The following is a 23267-nucleotide window of genomic DNA, read 5'->3' on the forward strand; positions in this document are numbered from 1 at the left end:
GTTCCTTTTATATTTTGGAAACGTCCATTCTTTTGCCCAGTCAGTGGACGACTCTAAGAGCCATCACGGAGAAAGGGAAACTCAACTCATGTAAGCGAAGCTTTGTCTGGTGGAAGGCTAAGATATCACAACCGAGATAGCTTGTTGAACTCATAGTGTTTTCCAGTATATACTTCTGAGTTATGTGTTCCGTTTCAGCGACTAAGCCGGTTCCTTGTGCCTCCCCGCGGCGTCACAGATAGTGTAGTCTTTCAGCGCAGAGCCCGACGGGAGGAGGAAGGGAGTGGCTGCCATGTTGGACGGGACCATCCTGTCCCACAGGCGGGGGGGCTGGGGTTCCCGGTGAGTTTGTGGTTTGAGCCCAGCAGCTGTGGTGCCGCGCCTCAAGCACATGCTTGTCATGGGAGCCCTGTCGTGGTCCCCAGCAGAAACACTTGCGGCTCCCGACCTCCTCCGGGCATCCTGCGATTATCAGGGCGGGGACACCCCCCTCCCCGAGCTCCGTGGGTCGGCCCGCGGCATGCACATGGCCCGGCGGCAGGCGCCGCGCAGTGCGGCCTGGGAGAGTCGGAAGCGCGGCGAGGCCGGGCGAGGCGGCAGCGGCGGGCCCATGCAGGACGCGGAAAACGTGGCGGCGCCCGAGGCGGCCGAGCAGCGGGCAGAGCCCGGGCAGCAGCAGCCGGCCGCCGAGCCGCCGCCACCGGGAGAGGAGTCGTCGCGGCCCGCGGGGCCCGGCGCGCAGGAGGCAGCAGGCGGCGAGGACGCGGAGACCGGGCCGCAGCCCGCAGTGCCGGCTGAGCCCGCGGCCGACGGGGAGGAGAGGGAGGCTTCGGCTCCAGGCTCGTCCCCGCCGCCTCCTGAGGAGCCCCTTGCGCCGGCCCCGGCCTCGGGCGAGGCCCCAGCGGAGCAGGCCGGGAACGCGTCGGCCGAGGCCCGGTCCGAGGGGGCGGGCGGGGAGGACGGCGGCGCGGACGAGCCTTCCTTCAGCGACCCCGAGGACTTCGTGGACGATGTGAGCGAGGAAGGTGAGGCGGCGCGGGAGGCAGTGGGTCGTCCCCGCGTTCCACTTGTAGTCCCCCGCCTAGGGAAGGGTTTCTAGGAGCGTTTGGATCTCCTTACGTGTGTTCTCTCTCCAGAATGGGGCGGGGCGGGGCTGGGGGCCAGGAGACCGGAGACCGCTTGGGAGCCGCTCGGTTGCATTAAAACCTGGATTTTGGAGGGTGGTGATGATGGACAGCGGGCAAGCTGGAGCCGTGGCCGTGTATGGCATCTGGGGCCCAGCAAAGCAGGGCAGTGCACGTGCCGCACTATCTTGGGTGACACTTCCCTCTCTGCAGGTCTGGGTGCCCTGAGTGATGAGCCACACCTGTCAAAGGCCTGAGCCAGACCTCATGGGGACGCTTTTTGGGGTTGATGCGATGCTGTCCCTTGGAACAAGTTGTGACAGAGCTGGGTTCCTCTGCCCCTGCTCCACAGACGCTTCTGCCTTCAGAGAGTCTTAATAGGACTGGAAGGCTGACTCTGCCAGATTCCTGTCTGGTTCTCTCTTTTCTGAGTCTGTAGGCAGACGCTTGTCCTGTTGGCGCATAGTATTTTTAGGGTGTAGTGTCATTCATTGTAGCTTTATTTTTCTTCTTATCTTGATTCAATTTGCAGGTATTTCTGCTTCCTGCCTGAGAGCTTGTCTTCTAAAGTGACGTCTGTAGCGCCTAATCTTATTTGCTTATGTTTTGTTTTTAGCCCTTTGAACTGTCTGAGCTCAGAGCACATCAGTGGATTCCTGTCCGTTATAGTAGAATGGGAAAGAACAGCGAGGAGGTAGCTAAGGACACGCCAAGAAAATAAGATGTTGTCATGTTAATTTGTTTTGTTTTGTTTCTGAGATCTCGCGTCCCATCACTCGGAGATTGAGTCAGAATGAAAGAATCTCCAGTAAAACGAAGACGACGACTTAGGGAACCAACAGCACCGTTTACTTTAAACTTCAACCTAACGTTAAGGAGTTACCTGCTGTTGTCGTTATTCTCATACTTTATTTCTTTCTTTCGTTTATTTATTTATTTATTTATTTATTTTTGGGACAGAGAGAGACAGAGCATGAACGGGGGAGGGTCAGAGAGAGAGGGAGACACAGAATCGGAAACAGGCTCCAGGCTCCGAGCCATCAGCCCAGAGCCTGACGCGGGGCTCGAACTCACGGACCGCGAGATCGTGACCTGGCTGAAGTCGGACGCTTAACCGACTGCGCCACCCAGGCGCCCCTCTCATACTTTATTTCTTAACGGACATTTTAATGTTTATTTACTTTTGGGAGAGAGACAGAGTGTGAGTGGGGGAGGGGCAGAGAGAGAAGGAGACACAGAATTTGAAGCAGGCTCCAGGCTCCGAGCTGTGAGCTGTCAGCACAGAGCCCAGCGCAGGGCTTGCTTGAAGCCATGAAATGCGAGATCATGACTTGAGCACAACGTCAGACCCTTAACCGACTGAGCCGCACAGGCCCCCCTCTTAAGGGATCTTTTAGCCTGAACAGGAGGAAAGGCCACAGCAGTCAACACTTGGGCTGCTGACCCAGCGAAAGTCCCTTACCTGTGAGGAAACGTGCTCCTTGGCGTGGGAGAGGTTGACATTTTACGAGGAGGCAGTGTTGCCGGGACCCTGCCAGGCTCTCCTGCCCTGACTAGCATTTGTTTCCATGGCACCAAGTTGTACTTTGTAGTTTAAGTTTTGGTTCGAAAGTTCATTTCGAGCCTCTGAGTGTTTACCTTGCAGTTGATTTTTTAAAAAGCGTTGAGCGCGTCGATTTCACGCAGGATTTCTGCCGCGTGGACCATTTCCAGAGCTGGGTTGTGTGGCAGGACTAATGTGAGCACGAGCCAGCCAGGCCAGGTGACTGCCCGGAGGGCCTTTGGGGGCCCTTGTGATCCTGAGACTGTCCCCAGAGTGGCCTGTGAGGCCCCTGGTCCTGGGGAACGAAAACTGAGCACACCAGCAGCTTATTTTTTGAGCCATCTGGTTGTGGTCAGTAGTCCAAGGACGTTTTGTGCTTAGTGAGAAGAGCTGCCCCGTGGGGTCATTGAGGTGCAGAAGGTGAAAATGGACAGGGTCTCCTGGAAGAGCCCTCTGGGAGGTGCCGGAAGCTCCAGCTGGGCCATCCTGACTCCTGACTGAGGAGCGGCTTTGCCAGCACGGCGTCCTTTCAGAGACACGCAGCTGCTGGCTGCTGCTGCTGTTGCTGCTTGGCCAGACGAGTATGTGACAGTTTTGACTCCACATGTTTTCTTTTGGGCCCGCTAAATAGCATTTATCTTTATGTTTGGTGTTCAGTTTTGAGATTTGCCTGTCTCTGTTTCTCCTGGAGCCGGATCGGGACTCCACACAGCAAGAGTCACCAGACGTGGGCGTGGGCACTGGTGATGGTGAAGGAGAGGTGTCCCTTCAGCGTGTAGTTGCCGTGTTTACTCCTTACCGTGTATGGGCACATTCCTGTAAGCTAGACGCGTCAAGATTGTGGGAAGGAGTCCACGGTTTGTATAAAAGCTGAGCTTTTTATTGTAAACCTTGTAAATTCAGATCAGGCTAAACAGGCCATATTTAATTGTATGGTAAGAGCTTTAACAGCGACCCAAGGAGCTGACTCTGGCCTCTCCAGGGAAGGTGTCTCCCGCTGCTGTGACTGACTTGCCTCTCTCCGTCTGTTTTCTCTTGGTCTCAACTTTTGCCTCTTTGGAAATAAGAGGCAATTCTTTTTTTAGAGTCAATGCTTTTTATATCATCCGTGTAAGTGTTGAAATTAGAGATTGTTTATAACAGGGGCTTGCTTTGAAACTAAAGGACTTTTTTCCTTTTTGAAAAAGTTGAATTTTTTTTTTATTATCGAAAATTTCCAGTACGAGAGTGCAGAAAAATTTGTCTTAAATTTTGAGAATGAAATGCAGCAAAGGATATTTTTGGACACGTATCTTTTTCAGCATGTTGAAATTGTTAAGAGTAGAACTCAAAACAGAGTAATAATCAGGTTCCAGGACCCAGGGAGACACATGGGAACGCCACGGCTCCTCCTCGGGTGTGTAAAATTGCCTCCTGTCTCCTGCTCTCCTTCCGGCTGGGTTTGCCGCTCTAGCTTCATCTCGTGGGCTCTGATGGCAGCTTTGATCTGGTTTAGCTCCCAGTGCAGCCAGTGCCTGTAACTGTAACTTTGTAGACCAGCTAACTAATCGGGTTTAGGATTCGTGCAGAATTTGTGTTGCGAAGATGTCATCTGATGGTGCGTTTGACCTCTGCATGCTCCCCTCCAGCAGCTGGTCAGGCCTTTTATTGCCACAGGAGCTTCATGGTCAAGAGGCGTCGAGGCCAGATGCAGGCCTCGGGTAGGACAGCCGCGGTCAGCGCCCAGCTAGCATTGTCTCCTGCCCGGCTTGCTCGCCCATGGCTCCCACACCTGTCTGTCTGTTCCTCAAACGCGTCTTTTTCCTGGCCCTCCTACACCTGTCCTCTTTCTTGTGATCTAGCCGACCATCTTAGGGAAATGAAGCAAATCTAACATGTTTGAGTGCTTACGGTTTGGGTTTTATGATCTTAATTTTAAAGGCAGGTGACGTGAACTTGAAACATTTTCAGTTTCCGAGTGTAGTTAAGAAAATAACGGTTAACACACACAGCTTATGGCGTGCTGTGCACAGTCCTAAGCATTTACGGATCTGAACGGCTGGTGTCTCCCAAGCGCCCTGTGAGGTATTTCATGCGGTCGGGGACACTCAGTCGTAAGGGGCATTGCTGTTTGTTCTCACGAGCCTGTGGGTTTTCTAGCCTTCTAGCGTACACGGCTGTTTTACATAGAGAGTACCGGGTGCCCGTTGTTTGTTTTGTGTTAAAATGGACGTGGGGAAAGTGCCTGCTAGTGGGTTTGCGTTGGGGGTGGGTCAGGGAAGGCTACTGCGGGTGTTTCCTACCCCACTTTCCTAGAGAAAGGCCGTCTTTGGTTAGCATTCTGCATTCTTCAAGTCTTTAAAACGTTGATTTAAGTAAAATCTTCCTTTATTTCCAGAAATGAATGGACATATCAGACAGGGGGAACATGAAGAGTTAAAATCTTCCTAATGTTTTCAAGTTTAAATTTTGAGTTAATCCAGGGCCAGGATTTCTTTCGTTCACAGTGGAACCATTTAGAGGATTCATTTTTTTATAGGGAAGTCGTTCAGTGTGGTAAACTAGCATATTAATGTTCTGCCTTCATCAGAAAAAAGTCATTGGTCCAATCTTCCACCCATACAGAACTGCTGGGGGACATTCTCAAGGACCGGCCGCAGGAGGCGGATGGGATTGACTCGGTCATCGTGGTTGACAATGTTCCTCAGGTGGGGCCCGACCGGCTGGAGAAGCTCAAAAACGTCATCCATAAAATCTTTTCCAAGTTTGGGAAAATCACAAACGATTTTTATCCAGAGGAGGATGGAAAGACAAAAGGGTGAGTGATGTTCCCCGTGGTCTTGGTCCCTGATGCCCTGTGGCTGTCGTCGGGCGGTATGGGAGTCGCTGTGGACACACAGGTGCATGCCTCACCTGGTGGTTCTGCCCCAGCCACCCTCGGCTGGGGTCTCTACACAGGGAGAAGGAGATCCACATGGTTCTTGAGTTTGGATATTGTGGGTTGCTTGCTAAATTCTTAAGAAATCAGAGCTTCGCGGGGCACCTGGGTGGCTCAGTCGGTTAAGCATCTGACTCTTAATCTCCACTCGGGTCATGATCTTACGGTTTCATGAGTTTGAGCCCCACAGTGCAGAGCCTGCTTGGGATTCTCTCTCCTCTTTGTCTCCCCCTCCCTCCCCCTCCCTCCCCCTCCCTCCCTCCCCCTCCCTCCCCCTCCCTCCCTCCCCCTCCCTCCCCCTCCCTCCCTCCCCCTCCCTCCCCCTCCCTCCCCCTCCCTCTCAAAATAAATAAACATTAGGGGTGCCTGGGTCTCTCAGTGCATTAAACGGCCAACTTCATTTCAGGTCATGATCTCACCATTCCTGAGTTCGAGCCCCACATCAGGCTCAGTGCTGACAGCTCAGAGCCTGGATCCTGCTTCCAATTCTGTGTGTCTCTCTGCCGCTCCCCTGCTCATGCTCTGTCTCTTTCTGCAAAGTTAAAACATTTTGAAAAATTTATAAAAAAATTTTTTTAAGAATCAGGGATTTAGGTCTTCTGCCATCAGAACGATAATTGATGTGATCCATCCTGGATGAAGGGCCCAACAGATAGGAGGCTGGCAGGATTTCAGGAAAATTTTACATGCGGTATTCTGTTGATTCTAAGATGAGCTTTTTTTTTCTTTCTTTCACATGGTAACGTCTCTGAAATGGGGTTATTTCTAACAGTCTAGGTGAAAGCCTTGTGGCATTGCTTAATTAGCAACTTTTTTTCCCCAGCTGTTGCTTAAAATAGTGCATCTTTTAAAAACGGTAGCATATGGTGTGTGTCCTGGAGTTTGCTTTTCAAACTCAATACGAGGTTTTCTGACCTTTCGTGTCAGACCTTCTCTGTTAAAATTTCACGTGATACTGGTCTTGGAGAGTGTAGGCAAATTGTCTTTTACAGACAGGAACGTGAAGAGTGAAGATACTGTGTTTTTTAATTCCGGTAGTTTTGAAGCTATCTTGGATAGCTTTATTTTTACTTTATTTTTTAATTTTTTTAAATCTTGGGTAGTTTTTTTAAAATTTTTCTTAACGTTTGTTTATTTTTGAGAGAGAGTGAGAGAGTGACAGACCACGAGCAGGGGAGGGGAAAAGAGAGAGGGAGACACAGAATCCGAAGCAGCTCCAGGCTCCGAGCTGTCAGCACAGAGCCCGACAAGGGACTCGAACACGCGAACCGGAGATCATGACCCGAGCTGAAGTCAGATGCTCAGCCGGCAGAGCCAGCCGGGCACCCCTAGCTTGGATAGTTTTAAAGAAATTGTTTTTTTTTTAAGAAAGTGGGTAATGCTCCTTACGCTGTTTCCTTCAGAAACTAGGTGGAATAACGACCTTTGTGACCCCCGCTTGCTTGTATTGTAGGTGTTAAAATGAAGCTTTCTCTGAAAGTCTTTATCATTTTGCTTTTAATACACTGTATCAGACTAATCCCGTTCTTGGATTTTTCCCTAGCTTTACTGAGAAAGTTGACATACAATAGACTTGTATAGTCTCAAAGTGGGTCACGTCATAAGTTCTGACACATGTACATTTGTGAAACCCTTTCCACGGTCAAGCTAGTGAACGTTTTGATTAATCGTTTTCTGATTTGTGATTGTGGCGTTAAAGACTTTGGATCTCCCATTAGGGTTTCGTTTGCGTGTAAGGAACCACCGCCGGCAGCTTGACCCTCAGAGATGTGGTGGTAGACGGGGCATTGGCCTCGACGGCATTTACTGGTCGGGTGGACGGGTGTTGGTAAGTGGCACACGGCCCGCCCGGTCTTACAGGCTGAACTCCTGCAAGATGTTCTGTCCTGATTCAGGTATACGTTCCTGGAATACGCCTCCCCTGCCCATGCCTTGGACGCCGTGAAAAATGCGGACGGCTACAAGCTGGACAAGCAGCACACGTTCAGGGTCAATCTCTTCACTGACTTTGACAAGTAAGTCCTGGCTCCACAGGCGTGAGTGGCTCAGCGGGTCTGGGGTGGTGCCGTCAGCCATTCGGGGAGCTCCGTTCTCCGGGCACGTCCCGACCCCTGATGTTCCTGGCCGGTAGCACCCCTCGCCCACTATCACGCGGTGGGGGGCAGGGGCGCACACCGCCTGCTGCTGAGAGCCACGCACGGAGCCGCCCCCCTGTCCCCTCCCCCCTCGTAGTTGTGCCGCGTGTTCCTAAAGAGCAGCTTCTCTGTTGCAGGTATATGACGATCAGCGACGAATGGGATATTCCAGAGAAACAGCCCTTCAAAGACTTGGTACTTGGGTTCCCTCCACCCGCGATTGGGAAGGGCAGGGGTGGCTTCCCGGCCGAGTCGGTCCCACCTCCGGGAGCACTAGTTGGGGGCCGGCTCCGATCACGGTCGATGAGACGTGTTCTGTCCCTTGCCTTGGGTTCCTTCTCTAGGGAAACTTGCGTTACTGGCTCGAGGAGGCAGAGTGCAGAGACCAGTACAGTGTCATCTTTGAGAGTGGGGACCGTACTTCTATCTTCTGGAACGACGTGAAGGACCCCGTCTCCATCGAGGAGAGAGCGGTAAATAAGCGTTACCACCCCGCGGGGCCTCCCTCTGTGTTTCCTTAGCGGGGAGCTGGGGGCCAGAGCGGGTGGACGTCCTCTTCTCCCAGATCACCCCTCGCCACGACATCCTCCGCTCTTCTGGTTTTGGAATAAGCCCCGAGACGTGAGCGGGCGTCTCGTGTTTGTCAGTGAAGAGTCCGAGGAGTAAATCCTCGTGGGAGCGGGAGGCTCTGCGCCGGCTCTCCGCGCTGGTGTTAACACGGGCCCTGACTTTTCCCACAGAGATGGACAGAGACCTACGTGCGCTGGTCCCCCAAGGGCACCTACCTGGCCACGTTCCACCAGCGAGGCATAGCTCTCTGGGGGGGAGAGAAGTTCAAACAGATCCAGAGATTCAGCCACCAGGGGGTTCAGCTCATTGACTTCTCGCCTTGTGAGAGGTAAGCGATGTGCCCTCGCTTTGTGCCGGCCGCTGCAGGTTACTGTAAAACGTACTTTGTGGCAATTCCAGACTTGGCGGAAGTGTTGCAGCAGGGAACTTCCTGGGAGGCGTTTGCTGGTGTCCGCTGTGTCACACCTGACTTTCTCCAGAGCCACTGGGAGTGAGTTGATGTGTCCCTTTCTAGGGGTAGGGAATTCTCTTAGCTGAGCGTCCCCAGTGGCGCTGCAACCTTCTGGAAATGTAGTGTTGATCTGCTACTTTCAGTGAAGTCCTGCTGTGTTCCGATTTCTTCCAGTAATGTTCTTTGTAAAACTTGAGTCCCTTCAGTTTAGCATCTAGTCCAAGGCTGGGTACCGTGCCTGGAATTTTCTTATGAACGGCGTTTCCTCATGTGGGAGATGGCAGAGGGCTGCGGGACCAGGTGGGGCGCCGGCAGCTTCACGGGCTCCGCTCCCGCAGCCTGGCCTTCCTGTCCGCCCAGGGCTTTGCTGCCCAGAATGCCCCCCGCTCTCCTGCCTTGTGCCCCTGCTCGGGGCTGTCCCCGGGCCTTACCTGTGGTGTCCCCTCTTCTTACCGCATGGTCTGAATGCATTGTGGATTCACGACGGCTCCTGGTGTCCCAGGGCTCCTGAGACGTGGCTCTGTGTTACCTGGTTTGCTTTTTGAGTTTTTTTGGTAGAAGATTTTTCTCACGCCTGGAAAACTAACGTGAATACTTCGGTAGCATCCCTGTGCTAATTCTCTAGCTTTAACGATTTATGACTTTGCTGTATCTGTTTCAAGTTTATTTTCGCTATTGGGGCACCTGGGTGGCTCAGTCGTTTGAGCGTCCGACCCTGGATTTCAGCTCATGTCCCGATCTCACAGTTCCTGAGTTTGAGCCCTGCATCGGGCCCTGCGCTGACAGCGCGGAGCCTGCTTGAGATTCTCTCTCTCCACCTCTCTCTGCCTCTTTCCCACTGACTCGTGCGCGTGCGCTCTCTCTTTCTCTCTTCCTCTTTCTCAAAATAAAATGTTTGAAAAACGAAAAAGAGATCTTGAGCGTTTTGAAGAAATGCTGGTGTTTTCACGGAAGTGCGTCAGTCCAGATAACGGTGTCCTCCCCTGGTGATCGTGGCTCTTCTCTCCCGCCTGCAGCGCCGACGTTTCCCTAACTGCTGCTGCTGCCCTGTGTGCTGCGCTTTCCCCCTTGGTCTCCCCCATCGCCGTCGTTGGCAGCTTGTTGTTCAAACCAGGGGCGGGGCCTGTGTGTTCAGCCCTCCCGTCGCCCCAGCCCGTTACCCTGCCCGCACGCCCTCCCTGTGCTGTCCCTTGACGGTGGCCCCTGAGGAAGACGGGGCCGGGTGGACGTGTCTCATGACTGGCTTGAGCTGTCCCGTCACCGGTCCCCTCCACCTTGGTGTTTCCTGTAAACGGAAGTTTCTACGCGATGTTTCTTACATCTGGTAAGATAGGTTTACGGAGCGTGTTCTTGGCGGACTCAAGATTCACAACCGCTTTGCATCTGTTTGGTACATAACACTTGACGTCTTGTTGTGGCGGTGGCGCACGCGGGGACCCCTGGTCGCGTGCCGCATGGCGTGTACGCGGAGGAGCCGCCCGGGTCCGCCCGGCGGTGGGTTCCACCTGCCTTCTAGACTTCCCGTATCCGCTTGTGGTTTATGTGTGTAGCCACACGTGTCTGTCTGCTCGGGGACCGGACCTGGACCGTCCCTTGCTCATCGCTGTATCTCTGGTGCTCCGCGAAGCGCGTGACACGTGAGACGCTCACGGCAGTCGGCGAGTGCACGCTTCAGCCCTCCGGGGTGTTTTCCAGGTCAGTGCTCAGCTTCCGTAGTTCAGCGTGACGGTCACGCCGCCTTGTAGGTGTGTGGAGTGGGTCTGTAGAGGGAATCTCATGGCTCGTAGGGGGTGACTGCAGCCTGGCGTCAGCGTCTTGAGCGCCAGGAGGCTCTCCTGGGCGGGGCCTGTTTCTGTCATTGCTCGTCGAGTGTTTCTGCCTTTCCTGGGTCCTGTGAGGGAGCAGTCTGTTTAGATACTTGCACTGTGTGTAAGCAGGGTGAGGCGGTGCCCTGGGTGTAGACGAGCCCGCTGTTGGGTGAGGGAGAAGCCCCAGGCGCAGAAGCGGTGTTAGAAGTGTGCTTGCTTTTGAAACACGTGGCTGGCTGTTGAGGTCCCCTCCTCGTCCCAGGCAGACCTCGACGAGGAGCACGGGGAACGGCACCCCGCCCCTCCCGGAGCACACACGCGGATTTCGGTCTGGGATCTGCTGCGTCTTTTCTTGTCCTGATTCTGTGGGGAAACACGTGCCCTGGTCCAGGAGGGACTGTGTGCCTTGTGCCCCGGAGGGGGTCGGCTCCGGGGTTTGGAGCGAGTGCTGGTGGCAGGAGCCCCGACTGCATCGTCTGGAAGTCTCACCATGCCTCGAGCTACCTGGAGCGGAGGCCCGTTGGGTGCAGATGCTCACCTCATCCGCCCACAGCCTGGCGCTCCAGGGCGAATGGTGGGACGGTGGCGGGGGTTCTAAACCGGGTCTGCTCTGTTACAGGTACCTGGTGACTTTCAGCCCCCTGATGGACACTCAGGACGATCCTCAAGCCATCATCATCTGGGACATCCTGACCGGGCAGAAGAAGAGGGGCTTCCACTGTGAAAGCTCAGCCCATTGGCCTATTTTTAAGTGAGTAAATGAGGGGTAGTGAGCGGCCACCTCGTCGTGGCCATTTCTCCTGACAGAGCCCGGTACTTCTGTCCTCCTTTTTAGGTGGAGCCACGATGGTAAATTCTTTGCCAGAATGACACTCGACACGCTTAGCATCTATGAAACTCCCGTAAGTAGCATAGTTTCCTCAGCGGTGGCCTGCTCCGTCGGGAGCTGCTGGGGGCGCCTGCTTCCCTGTGTCACGGGTTGGGGGGACGGAGAGAGCAGCTGTCCTTATGCAGAATCAGGGGGGAGTTGGGGGCGCCTTTCCCGTCCTGTCCCTGGGGGTCTCCCTGCTGGTGCTGCTGCCAGGAGTCTGGGACGGGAGTAAACAGAAGGGGCCTCGGAGATGGGTGCCTCGCTGCTGTCGGTGGATCGGTTTGTTACGTGCCCCCCCGCCGGGTTTATGCCAGGCTCATTCCAGAACCTCGTTTGCTTTCTCTGAAAATTTGCTTGTGTCACGGAGACCACAGTGTGATTTGACTCCGTTGTGACCCTCATTTTTCCACAGTCTATGGGTCTTTTGGACAAGAAGAGTTTGAAGATCTCTGGTATAAAGTAAGTGACCGTGCTCACCAGGTGGGGCTTAGCCAGCTCCCCGCTTTGGCCCCGCGCGCTCACGCAGCGGGAGGAGGCGGCGTGGACTTGGTCTGGAGACGAGGGGGCACGGCAGGCTCTTGGCTATCACCCACGGGCCTGCTTGTTGGTGCGGGCCTCGCGGCCACTCCCCCTCCTTATGCCCGGCGACCCTTGGGTGGGGGGGGGGCCGCAGGCTTGACTCTAGCCAAGCGTCCTGTCCCTGCCTTGGAGCTGGAGCCTCGGGCTGCAGTCTTCGAGGGAGACGGGCTGGAGGGGGCTGGAAAGGGCTTCCGTGCGCTCTGTGGTCCGTGCAGCGGTTCGATGGCCTTCGGCGAGCTGCCTAGGAGGCACACGTGTGTGTGTGTGTGTGTGTGTGTGTGTGTGTGTGTGTGTGTGTGTGCGCGTGCGTGCGCGCGTGTGCATGTGTGCGTGCGCGCGTGTGTATGTGTGCGTGCGCACGTGTGTGTGCTCTGGGGGCGGTCCGTGTGCGGAGGAGCACCTATGGTGTGGGGACGTGAACGCTCTTGGGCACAGCTGTGGCTCATGATAAAAACTAAACCGGGAATCGATTCTGCGCAAACGAACAGTAATGGGTCTGTGGGTCTGAGCTGGCGGGTCGTGTGGGTGCCTGGCCTGGAGGTGCCTGCGCGGTGGGGGGCATCGTGCTCTCGCTTTGGGGTCGTCCCGCGGCCTCTGCGGGGGTTTCCCGTCAGCCCCGTAGTGAGTCTCGGGCGTCACTCGGGGTCCGGAGGCCGCAGCTCCCCCCTCGCCCTGCAGCCGTGGGCTGTGGTAGCCGAGGGCCGGGTCGGGGCTCAGGGGCGTCCGCCGCGTGGCGGCCGGGAGCCTCACCAGCGTCTCTCCCCGCTGGCACAGCGAGTGCAGTGACGCTCCGGGTGGCAGGGGACCAGCTCTCCGGGAGGGCGGGCTGCCGCCCTGGAGGGTGAGCCCGTGTCCGCCGCGCTTCCTTCCTGTCGGCGGCCTGCCGGTCCTTGGGCAACACCGGCTTTCTTCGTTCTGCAGAGACTTCTCTTGGTCTCCCGGTGGGAACATCATAGCTTTTTGGGTGCCTGAAGACAAAGACATCCCGGCCAGGGTGACCTTGATGCAGCTTCCTACCAGACAGGAGATCAGGGTCAGGAATCTCTTCAATGTGGTGGATTGCAAGCTACATTGGCAAAAAAATGGAGATTACTTGTGCGTTAAAGTGGACAGGACCCCGAAAGGTACCCAGGTGAGTGGACGCCCGGAGCAGAGGCCGTGCCTTGCAGCTCCAAGCCGGCCCTCCCCCCGCCCCGATGAAGCTGCTGACGCGGCCTCTGTCCGAGCTCGTGGGTCACTCTCAGACCCGCCAGTTATAGGCAGTGGTTAGCGGGCGTGTGCTCGCTAGAGCTCTTGTTGCCTTGCCACTGAGGTGCAGGAGACCTGTGGGCACAGTTTACAGGTCACGGGGATGCAGTGTTGTCTCCGGGCACCGGCCTGCCTTCTCAGGAGACGGGAAGCCAGTGTGTCCTCTCCGTTTCTTTCTCAAGCACAAAGAGGAGCGTGCTGGGCGCAGTTCTGCTCCCTGATTGGTTTTACTTGCGTCATTTATGAGTTCTTCGTCCCGACGGGAGCGTTTCTGCTCCTCTTTACGAAACAGCCTGGAGACTGAGTCCCTGCACTGTAGTGCTCGCCCTCGAAACGCAGTTAGTGGCTTTTTGGTACATTCACTGACTCGTGGCCGTCGCCACGGTCAGAACTCGAGAGCATTTCTATTACCCACAAAGGCAAGGAACTCCGCACCCATCGGCACCACTGCCCTCTCTGGCGCGCTCCTGTACCCGCCGCTCTGCCTTCTCTCCGTCTGGATCCGCCAGCCCGGGACGCTTGCTGGGAAAGAAGTCCTACAGCATGTGGCCTTCGTGGCTGGCGGCCCTCACTGAGCACGTCCAGGCTTATCTGGGCCGTGGCAGGTGTCGGTGCCTCCCCCTGCTCAGGGCCAAGGGACGCGGCTGCCCTTCCTCATGTGCATTCATCTGTGGTGGGCCCTTGCTGTTTCCGTCTTGGCTGTTGGGAATCAGCACCCGGGTCTCTGCGCGGGAGTGCCTCGGGGGGACGCTGCAGGGCATTGCGCTGTTTCCAGATAGTTCATTCCCGCCCCGTTGGTGGGTATCAGCACTGTGGGAGTTCTGCAGACAGGCTACTGGCCGTGCAGAGCCCTTTCCATGCAGGGGCGTGACCCTGGGGCAGCTCTCCAAAGCAGAACGTGGGCCAGAGAGGAAGTCCGCTGTCCCCCACAGGGACCGCGCCTGTGCACTTCCATCGGTGCTGTCGTGACGGCTGCACTTTCAGTCACTTGACGTGTCTGTGTGTGTCCCGGCTGTGTACATTTCGTTGGTCGCCAGGTTGACTTGTTCTTGACTTAAGCGTTTCTCAAGTTTTCAGTTTCTGTGAGTTCATCCCCTTTTTTTCTCCCGAACAGGGCGTTGTCACGAATTTTGAAATTTTCCGAATGAGGGAAAAACAGGTGCCTGTCGACGTGGTGGAAATGAAAGGCAAGTTCCATTGTTCCTTCGTGAGCGAGTGGCCCTCGCGTGCAGCCCCCGCTCGGCCTTGGCCCTCGCGTGCAGCCCCCGCTCGGCCTTGGTGCTCCCCAGGCTCCCTACCTGAGCAGGGTACTCGCAACCCTGATTGGTACGTGCTGTCCGCCTGCGAGCCCGCCCGTTTAGGGTTCCTTTGGCCCTTTCTGGCCTCGGTGCCACTTCTGGCTGCCATGAGAGTATGTCCCGGTCGTTCTGCACATCCACCCCGGCCGGTTTCCCGCTGAGGCTGTGCCGGGAATGGGTTTTCATGACACTCTGAGCGCCCAGCAGCAGGAGGGTCATCCGCTGGCAGCCGCAAGTTGTTGGCTGACTAGGGCTCTTTTCTGGGCCTGTGAAAGCCGTTCAGATCCCCCGTCTCTGCCTCTAGATGGGAAATGTAGCCTGTGTCGTTGGTTGTGTGTCGTGTTCTACTTTTGTTCTCTGTTTTGCTACGGAGAGGAGGAGAAGGGGGCGGGGAGCACAGAATGAGAACGTGGGTACAGGCTCACCACCCTGCCTTGTTAGCCCTTGGGGGGCCGTGGAGTCCCCCCTCCCCCCGTGAGCGCTCCAGCAAGCGGGAGTCCACGGGTTGTGCTGGGCGTCGGGCCCAGGCCCCGCCGTCGTGGGCATCTAGGAAGGTGGCGGTCCCACGTGGCCAGAGTCTCCCACGAGTCGCTCGCACGCTCGTCTTTAGGCCTGCCGGGTGGTGCTTTTAGCGAGTTTAAGGATTTGGGGTGTTTCTCTCGTTGAACAGCGAAGACTGTGCAGGAATGTTGCCTGATCAGGAACGTTGCTTTATTACATGACCTGAGGGGCTTATTCTTTCTCCTGACTGTAGAAACCATCATAGCTTTTGCCTGGGAACCCAACGGGAGCAAGTTCGCAGTGCTGCACGGGGAGGCTCCTCGGATATCCGTTTCCTTCTACCACGTGAAGAACAACGGGAAGATCGAACTTATCAGTAAGTAGCCTCCCCCTTGGCAGACGGACAGACAGACGGATATGCACCGGGGACAGAGCCCCGTCCTCGCTCCAAGTGCGTGTTCGGCTGGCTGGGAACTGCTGCTTAGGCCGCCCCACAGCCGAGAGGGTCCCTGCGGCTCAGGCCTCCCATGCTTCCGGCCCACAAAGACCTGGCCTCTGGGAGGGAGCCCCTGCCCTCTCTCCCAGCCCTGGCCCTTCACAAGAGGGCTTCTGAGTGGACGTGGTCTCCCTCTTGTAGCCACAGCTGGTGTCTCTGGGCTGGGGGCCCCGCGTCCCCACCGTGCTCTGCTCTGCCTGTGTGCGAGGCAAGCAGGGTCCTGGCCTCTCTCAGCAGGGCCCCTCGTGCACAGCTTCCTCGCAGGAAAGACAGCGGGTTGGTTTGGTGTCTAATGGTTCAGGTGCGGAGCTTGTCTGGAGAGAACTCCTGTGAACTCAGCTTTTACCTCCTGAGCTCAGTGGTGTTTGTGGTAGAACCGTCTGGGGTAGGTGGGTGGCAGCCGCAAAACTGACCGCATCATTAATTCCCTGCCACAGACGAGGAAGTAGGAGTCGTTATGGGCTCCCAGATCTGCGCTGTCTCGTTAGGAAGTAGGTTTGCAAATGGCCAGCGTCCCAAGTGCCTTCCATCCCTGAACGCCCTGTTACCCACCTTGGAAGGTCGCATGTCCATGCTGGGACAATTGTGTGTGTTCTGTTAACACGCGTGGTTGTTAAAGGACAGCTTACAGTTTCTGTTCCTCCTTTGTTTGGTCTGAGAATCCTGTCCTTTGGATGGTGTCGCCCTCCTCACGTCTCCCTGTCCCCGCTGGGCCCCCCGTCCTTGGATCCCCTGCAGGCCGGGACCAGGCCCCAGGGGGTTCACTTTGTGTCCTCCAGGGAAGAGACCCTAGCGTGCAGCCTGAGCCTTAATGGTCTGCTCTCCAGGGGCTCTGCCGGCCCCTCGTGGGATGTGAGCCTCAGGGTGTTGGGCAAAGTAGCAGCTTTCAAATGACTTGTGACTACAGAGTTCAGAAGGTGTTCGAGTCCCTGAAGGGTGGGTCTTGAGCTTTCTTGGGTGATATGTGTCTCTCCACGTCTGGTGGGGGGTGTGGGTTTCTTGCCCTCGTGTGGAGACCCCGTGACCCCATGACAGTTTTTACGGTGAGTCCTCTGTGCAGTTTCACTGGGAAGTAGGTGTCTCCGAACATGAGATGTTACTACAAATCGTATCGTAGCTTCAGGGTATCTCCTTTTTCCTTTTGTGTTTGAACTGTAGGTCATAACTTAAAAACGTACCCAGACAGTGGGTTTTCCAAAATGTTTTCTCCGGGAGGAACCAGGCGTGGGGAGCACATGTGGATGTCTGCCCACTGAGGCCGCGTGAACCCATCGCCCGCCCCTTCACAGACTTCTAACAGCCGCTGTCTTTGCTTTCAGAAATGTTTGATAAGCAGCAGGCAAATACCATCTTCTGGAGCCCCCAGGGACAGTTTGTCGTGTTGGCTGGCCTAAGGAGGTGGGTTCCTACTGTCTGCTGCCTTCTGCGTGTCCTGAGCCACGCTTGTGGGCCTCACGGGTCAAGCTCCGGGTTCGGAACCATCACAGCGGTCCCTTTAGCGTGATGGGGCGCGTGTTCTGCACGAAAGGGCCATCCCGTCTTGCTCAGACTCGGGTGGACCCCGGGTCGGGCAGAACCGTCCCCTGCAAGTGTGTTCCGGGTGCGCCTGGAGGACGTGCGAGTGTTGTCATTTCCTCGCGGTTAGGTGAGCCGTCTTGGTGGCAGGGCAGCGAGCCTGGCGTAAACGCCGTCCTCTGGCGGGAGGGCTGTGTGAGCTCGGAGCCTGCCTCCGTCCCGGGTGACCGTGGGGCGGGTGGCGTCTCCCCGTCCTTGGCCGTCCGGCAGCCGTGGGAGCGCATGAGCAGAATACGCTCTGGTTGTTCAGTGTTCTGACTTCATTGGAGGTGTCTTTGGGGCTTTGGCCTATGTCTTCTTGGAAGGCAGTCCTGGCAGGCGTGCAAGGTGCCGTGTGCACTTCCCCTGTCTTTGTTCACGACACCCTTGGGCGATGGCTCCTGGATTAGTTCTCCTCAGCAGCCAGGCGGTGGTAGGGGATGCCCGGGGCTCTCCCGTGTCCTGCCCTCGAGTCCGCAAGGAGCGAGGCGCCGTGCCGGCCCGTGTGGCCTGACCGCACGCTCTGCCCCCCCAGTATGAACGGCGCCTTGGCCTTCGTCGACACTTCGGATTGTACGGTCATGAACATCGCGGAGCACTACATGGCGTCCGATGTGGAGTGGGACCCTACCGGGCGCTACGTGGTCACCTCCGTGTCCTGGTGGAGCCATAAGGTACGGGGCCCCGGGTAGCCCGCGCGCAGCGTGAGACCCTCCTCCCCTCCCGGGTCTCCCCGGGGTCGCCCTACGGTGGTTCTTCAGTTGCTCTTTGGGGCCCTGTCCGGCTGCCGCTGCCCCGAAACCCTCGCCAGCAGAGCACCCGAGCGGCCGGCCTTGCCGTGCGTGAGGCGGCCGGCGTTCCCGGATTTCTTCCCCAAGTCGGACGTCTTACACTCGCTGCGGCCTGAGCCCCGGCCGCCTTCCTCTGGCGCAGTAGCCGGGGAGCTTCTCCCAGTGGGAATCGGGTTGGGTGGTTTGCCCCGCAGTTCAGAGCCACGCTGTCCTGTGGCTTGGAGGTGGAGGGAGGACGTGCCGTACCGCGCACACAGTTTCCCAGCACGATTTTTCCACGCTCAAGAAGCTTGTGGTTCAGAGGAGCCCTGTCTGCCCAGCCCACCGGGCCCTCGGTGTGGCGGCCTCTGCCTGCTCCCCCGCTCCCCTGGGAGCGTGCGCGCACTGGGCCGGCTCCTCCCAGGCGGCTCATTTGCTCCTCCCTGCCTGGAGGGGGCCTCCTCCGGGGGCAGCACCCATCCCGCCCTGCACTGTCCTCACAGTGCGCTCAACCCATCTCGGGGGCTGGTCGCGAGTTCATTTCCTCTCCCGAGAGTCGAGCGTTGTGTGGGCAGGGGCCTGTTCCTGGCCTGTGGTCCCTGTTCCGTCCCGGTTTGCCGTCTGAGCAGGAGCTCCCGGGGAGAAGGCTGCTGAGGCTAGGGTCTGGGGTCTGGGACTCCCCGAGAGGACACGAAAGCACGTGTGAGGGAGCCCGTTTCTTAGTCTCGAACGTCGGTAGCCTGAAGAACTGGAGAAATGCCGTGCTCCGTGGGTGTGAGGGCCTGTGTGTGGTGCACGTTCCGCGTGGTGTCTGCGTGCCGGAGTGTCCGTGGCAGTGCTCCAGGCTCAGTGCTCCTGAGCTGCAGGGGGTGGGGGCCTCTGCCGAGCGTCTGCTCTGTTTAGTTACTGTTCTTTATCAACGGAGGTTCTGAGAGTTGAACCAGCTCCTGCGAGTCCACAGCCTAGGAGGTCGTATCCGGGCGATTCCGTTTAACAAAAGAACAACGTTCTGGGAGTCCAGACTCAGCAAACGTCACCATGCTGTCTTAAGGACAAGCTCTGTACTCGCTTCATGGTGATCGTGCCGTGTGTCTAAATTTGAGCGCCGTCTACGTGAGGCCAACCTTGGGCCTCGTTAAAATCTTTGAGGCCGTGGGCCCCTCCGTCAGATCCCGACGTGCTCCCAAAGTGCTGGTCTGGGACCAGCTCACGCCAGCATGTAGCTTCAGGTCCCGCTTCCTTCATCCGGAAGGCGGTGCCGCGGAAAAGATGTCAGCCGAGCCGAACACTGTGTTTAGTGACTTTGTCAGCGTACGTTCTGGTATGAGTTCTCCATTGCGGATCAGTAACGGAGCCGATGCCCCGTGACGCCCTTCGTAGGTACTCCGCGCCGTGCTCTGTGACGCGGGTAGCTTTCTGTCGTGTTTGTTGACGGTGTTCCCCTGCTGCGTGAGCTCCCAAGAAGCAGAGATCTTTGATTCACTGCTGTCTCCCAGATACCACACCGTCGGTCGTCGGCTCTTAGCCGTCGGAGGAGCGCTTGACTGGGGTGGCCCTGTGAGGGGCCCCCGCGTCTCGCTGTGATGGGGTGGCGAGCAGCGCTTTGCCCTCTGTCCCCGTGCAGGTGGACAACGCTTACTGGCTGTGGACTTTCCAAGGGCGTCTTCTGCAGAAGAACAACAAGGACCGTTTCTGCCAGCTGCTGTGGAGACCTCGGCCCCCCACGCTCCTGAGCCAGGACCAGATCAAGGTCTGGGGCCCCGGGGTCAAGGAAACGTGGAAGCCTCTTTCCCATCACTGGTGCTGGGGCGGTAACGAGTGGGAAATGGGAACGTGACGTTTTCGGGTGCCTTTGGAAGAGCTGCGGGAACACCGGGAAGCCAGTGGGAATGGTTTCGGTGTTGTGAATGTGGGTTTTTGGGCCGTTCCTGCCGCATCCGTGCCCTCCGGGGACGTTGGCGTGAGCTGCAGGGGATGAGCAGGTGCTGGGGGCTGGTGAAGCGTGCTGGCAGGATCGAGGGGGGCCCTGAGCAGTCACAGAGAAACGGGGCAACGCTGGGGGAGAGTGGACCACACGAGAGGTAGGGCCTCGCCACTGTGAACCCTGCAGACGGGTTTGCATGCTCGCGGGCGGCCGTGTGCTAGTGATCCGCGAGGATGCCGTTGCCCGTTATTCACTTTGAAGATGGTGTGTGTGATTCTTAGAGATTTTTTAAAAAATTGTTGTGATGTTTATTTTTGGAAGAGAGAAAGGAAGAGCGTGAGAGGGGGAGGGCAGAGAGAGAGGGAGACACAGAATCCGAAGCAGGTTCCAGGCTCTGAGCTGCCAGCACAGAGCCCGACGTGGGGCTCGAGCTCACAAACCGTGAGATCATGACCTGAGCCGAAGTCAGACGCTTAACCGACTGAGCCACCCAGGTGCCCCTCGAATGTTTAAATCCTGACTGGCTTGTGTTTGTTTTTGTCTCAGCAAATTAAAAAGGATCTGAAGAAATACTCCAAGATCTTTGAACAGAAGGATCGTCTGAGCCAATCCAAAGCCTCAAAGGTTAGCTTGGTCCTAGGACTGTGGGAAGTGCCACGGGCGGCCACTGTCCCTCTCTGACATGGAAGGGACAGTGTCAGGTCCCGGGAGGAGGGGGACAGGGGGGTGCTTGTCCACTGCCCACGTGCACAGACTGGCCTTCCAGGTGTGTGTGAGGGGAAGGAGGAGGGCGCGCCCTCCGTTCTTGTCCTGGGGCAGGGGCGGGGGTTGGTTGGTGGTGGTGACTGCCGACCTCCGTCCTCGTGGTGGTGAGGGGACCGTCAGCCCCGTGACTCTCCCACTTCCGCGCACAGGAACTAGTGGAGAGAAGACGCACCATGATGGAAGATTTCCGAAAATACCGGAAAATGGCCCAGGAGCTCTACATGGAGCAGAAAAATGAACGTTTGGAGTTGCGAGGAGGTAACCATTAGCTGGAGACGTGTTTTGTTAGGACAGGACCGTTGAAACATTTTTCTTTCTCTTGTGTGGGCTTTCCAGTTAAGCGTCAGGTGTTTTTGTCAAAGAACCCAGTTTGCTATGGCCACAGGTTCACGTGCACAGTCCTGTGGAGGAGGCTGGAGTGGGCACACGTGGGCATGTACCCACGTGTCCCCATCCTCCCCGAGTGGGCTGTCTGCACGCCACATCACTCCCTCCCCCCACCCCCGCAGGCGTGGACACGGACGAGCTGGACAGCAACGTGGAAGACTGGGAGGAGGAGACCATCGAGTTCTTCGTCACCGAGGAGATCATCCCCCTGGGCAATCCGGAGTGACCTGAGCAGCGTGGTAAGACCTCTTCAGACGGGGACGAGCCACACCCAGACGCGGGCCCGTCTCTTGCGTTGTGCTGTCCCTTCGCTGAGAAAAGAGCCAGGTTCACGTGCTCAGGGTCGGCGGGCCCTTTTCATGGAACCTGCAAGGGTCAGGTGCACACCCTGGCTGTCCGAGGGGGGGCTCTTCTCTGAACACGGCAGGGCCTCGAGCCCCGGATTTGGGGAGCGCGCCCCTCACGTGGGCTCTGGTCGTGGGTGAGAGGCGGAGCTGGGGAAGAGGAGGGAGGCCAGCCGCAGCGTGCCGGGAAAAGGCCCCGGTGTGCCCAGCGGAGACAGGCCTGTGGGTCTGAGATGGGAGCCTCCGGAGCACACGCGGGCTTCCTCGGCAGGCGAGCGGGGGCAGCGTTGTGTGCGGGGCGGCCAGCGGGCGGGGCTCTCTCCCCCGCTCCGGGACTCCTGCGCCTGCTCATCTCTGGCGTCAGGCGGGAGAGCCTCGGGTCCCTTCCGCCTTCTGAGATCGTACGCCCCGTGCCTGCGGTCGGGGCGCGCCTTCCGCAGAAGCCCTTGCTAATGTCCGTCTCGTCGTCGCGGCGTAGGGCAGAGAGTAAACACCTGATCCTTCTTGCAGCGTCCCCGGGGCTCGTGCTGGAATGAGGTCGTCCTGCAGAAAGTGCGCACGATGCCTGCGTTTTACCTGTGCTTTGTCTCGCTCCTCACTGTGCGCCCGGATTCTCCCCTGCCCGCACGTCGCTGTGCCTTCAGCCCCCGGTCCCCACCGCGGGGGAGGTTTCAAGGCACCGCTTTCCTTTTCTCTCGTTTGGGGTTTTTTTTTCAAGTCATGCCACCACTGTTTGTTACTGAGACTCGTGCGCGGCAGGGGCGCGCCCAGCCGTCCCCCTCCGAGAACTCGTCCTGTCCCGTGGCGGGGGGCCAGCGTGGCTGTGTCGTGGAAACGGGAGCCACGCCGTTCAGGTTGTGCTAGGTTCTCAACAGGCTGAGCGTGGAAATAAAAACAAACCTGTATGAAAAAGCTGTCTTTCTCCTCCTTAACGTAGACACCGGCCTCGAACTTGGTTCCTGTGCCCCCTCCCCCTGTGGTGGTGCCCTCCCACCTCCCGATTTGGTTGTGTTTTCTCAGCTGAGCTGCAAACTAAAGCATCGGTCTGACCGGTGCAGAAAAACCGTTCTTGCAGCATTTTTTTGTTCTCCACACTTGTCTGACCTGGTGAGAAAGACCCTTCTAGACTTCCTTGGAGTCCTACAAGTTAAGTTGTTCGTGAGAGTTGCCACCTTAGCCGCCGTCACGTGGTCGTCTTTGACTGTTTAGCTTGATTTCTCTCCTGAGAAGGGAGTGAGCAAATCCACGTAATCTCAGCCCCTGTTGATTCGTAACGTCCGCTACCCATTGGTGCCTTGTCAGACTCCACCGCGCCTCCTGTTTCTTTGTGTCTCCGGGAGCCGAGAGCCTGGGTCAAAACGCACAGAACGGGCTCGCTGTGCTTTCACGGCCGTGGTGCCCATGAACTTGACACATTGGGATTGGAGGAGAAGCTGTCGTCCGTGGGGCAGAAGCAGCTCGGGGGCTGGGGCCACCAGCCCCACGCACCCGGCTGCGAGGCGACACTGGGCGCTCTCCCTGGTTCCCGGTCCCGCCCGTCCGCACGCGGTGTCCCGTGTTTCTTACTGGCTCTCACACCCTTTAAGCCTCAGCGTGCCGAGACCTGGCTTTTTAATTTGATGACGGTAAGAAGGAAAAGGCTCATGTTTCGATCATGTTCACAGATTTTTAACAGCTTTCAAAAAATTTACTTTTCGACTGTTTCCGACTCGGTAGTCGTAATTGTTTTATGTGATTTGTTAATAAAAGAATTTCTGAAACACCTGGTTTGTTTCTCTCTCTCGTGCTCTGGAAGTGGGTTTCCCAGGGCCAGCCCCAGGGAGAGAGTGTTCCTGATCCTTCCTGTGGGGGCGGGGCGTCCCCCTCGCTCTGGCTTCTTTGGCTGGGGCATCAGGGTGGGCACTGGCCCCAGCCGCCCGCACCGGCCCGCTGTCCTCGTCCTGTTTCCAGAGGCAGGCAGGATGGGAGGGCGTGTACCCTCG

The 23267-nt window shown here is 57.2% G+C and overlaps 1 protein-coding gene across 1 annotated transcript; it reads left to right on the top strand.

The window, feature by feature from the left end:
• The first annotated feature begins 565 nt into the window (after positions 1-565).
• Positions 566-23045, top strand: EIF3B (eukaryotic translation initiation factor 3 subunit B). The gene is made up of 19 exons (XM_042971004.1): positions 566-1025; positions 5272-5464; positions 7480-7599; positions 7857-7914; positions 8064-8192; positions 8460-8617; positions 11168-11299; positions 11384-11450; positions 11832-11878; positions 12920-13130; positions 14361-14433; positions 15299-15421; positions 16861-16939; positions 17631-17769; positions 19490-19615; positions 20336-20413; positions 20704-20812; positions 21064-21180; positions 21796-23045. Exons 1-18 carry the CDS (start codon positions 611-613, stop codon positions 21165-21167), a joined length of 2361 nt encoding a protein of 786 aa, XP_042826938.1. The 5' UTR covers positions 566-610; the 3' UTR covers positions 21168-21180; positions 21796-23045.
• Positions 23046-23267: the final 222 nt, after the last annotated feature.

This window comes from Panthera tigris, chromosome E3 (genome assembly GCF_018350195.1).
Source record: "Panthera tigris isolate Pti1 chromosome E3, P.tigris_Pti1_mat1.1, whole genome shotgun sequence".
NCBI lineage: Eukaryota > Metazoa > Chordata > Mammalia > Carnivora > Felidae > Panthera > Panthera tigris.

What these genes read in the sequence shown, in the direction of transcription:
- EIF3B (XM_042971004.1), top strand. Translation starts at nt 611, where the DNA reads ATGCAGGACGCGGAAAACGTGGCGGCGCCCGAGGCGGCCGAGCAGCGG. An exon ending in GGACCCCGAAAGGTACCCAG is followed by an intron (nt 13,131 to 14,360) that starts GTGAGTGGACGC and finishes TCTCCCGAACAG; the next exon opens with GGCGTTGTCACGAATTTTGA. An exon ending in ACGTTTGGAGTTGCGAGGAG is followed by an intron (nt 20,813 to 21,063) that starts GTAACCATTAGC and finishes CCACCCCCGCAG; the next exon opens with GCGTGGACACGGACGAGCTG.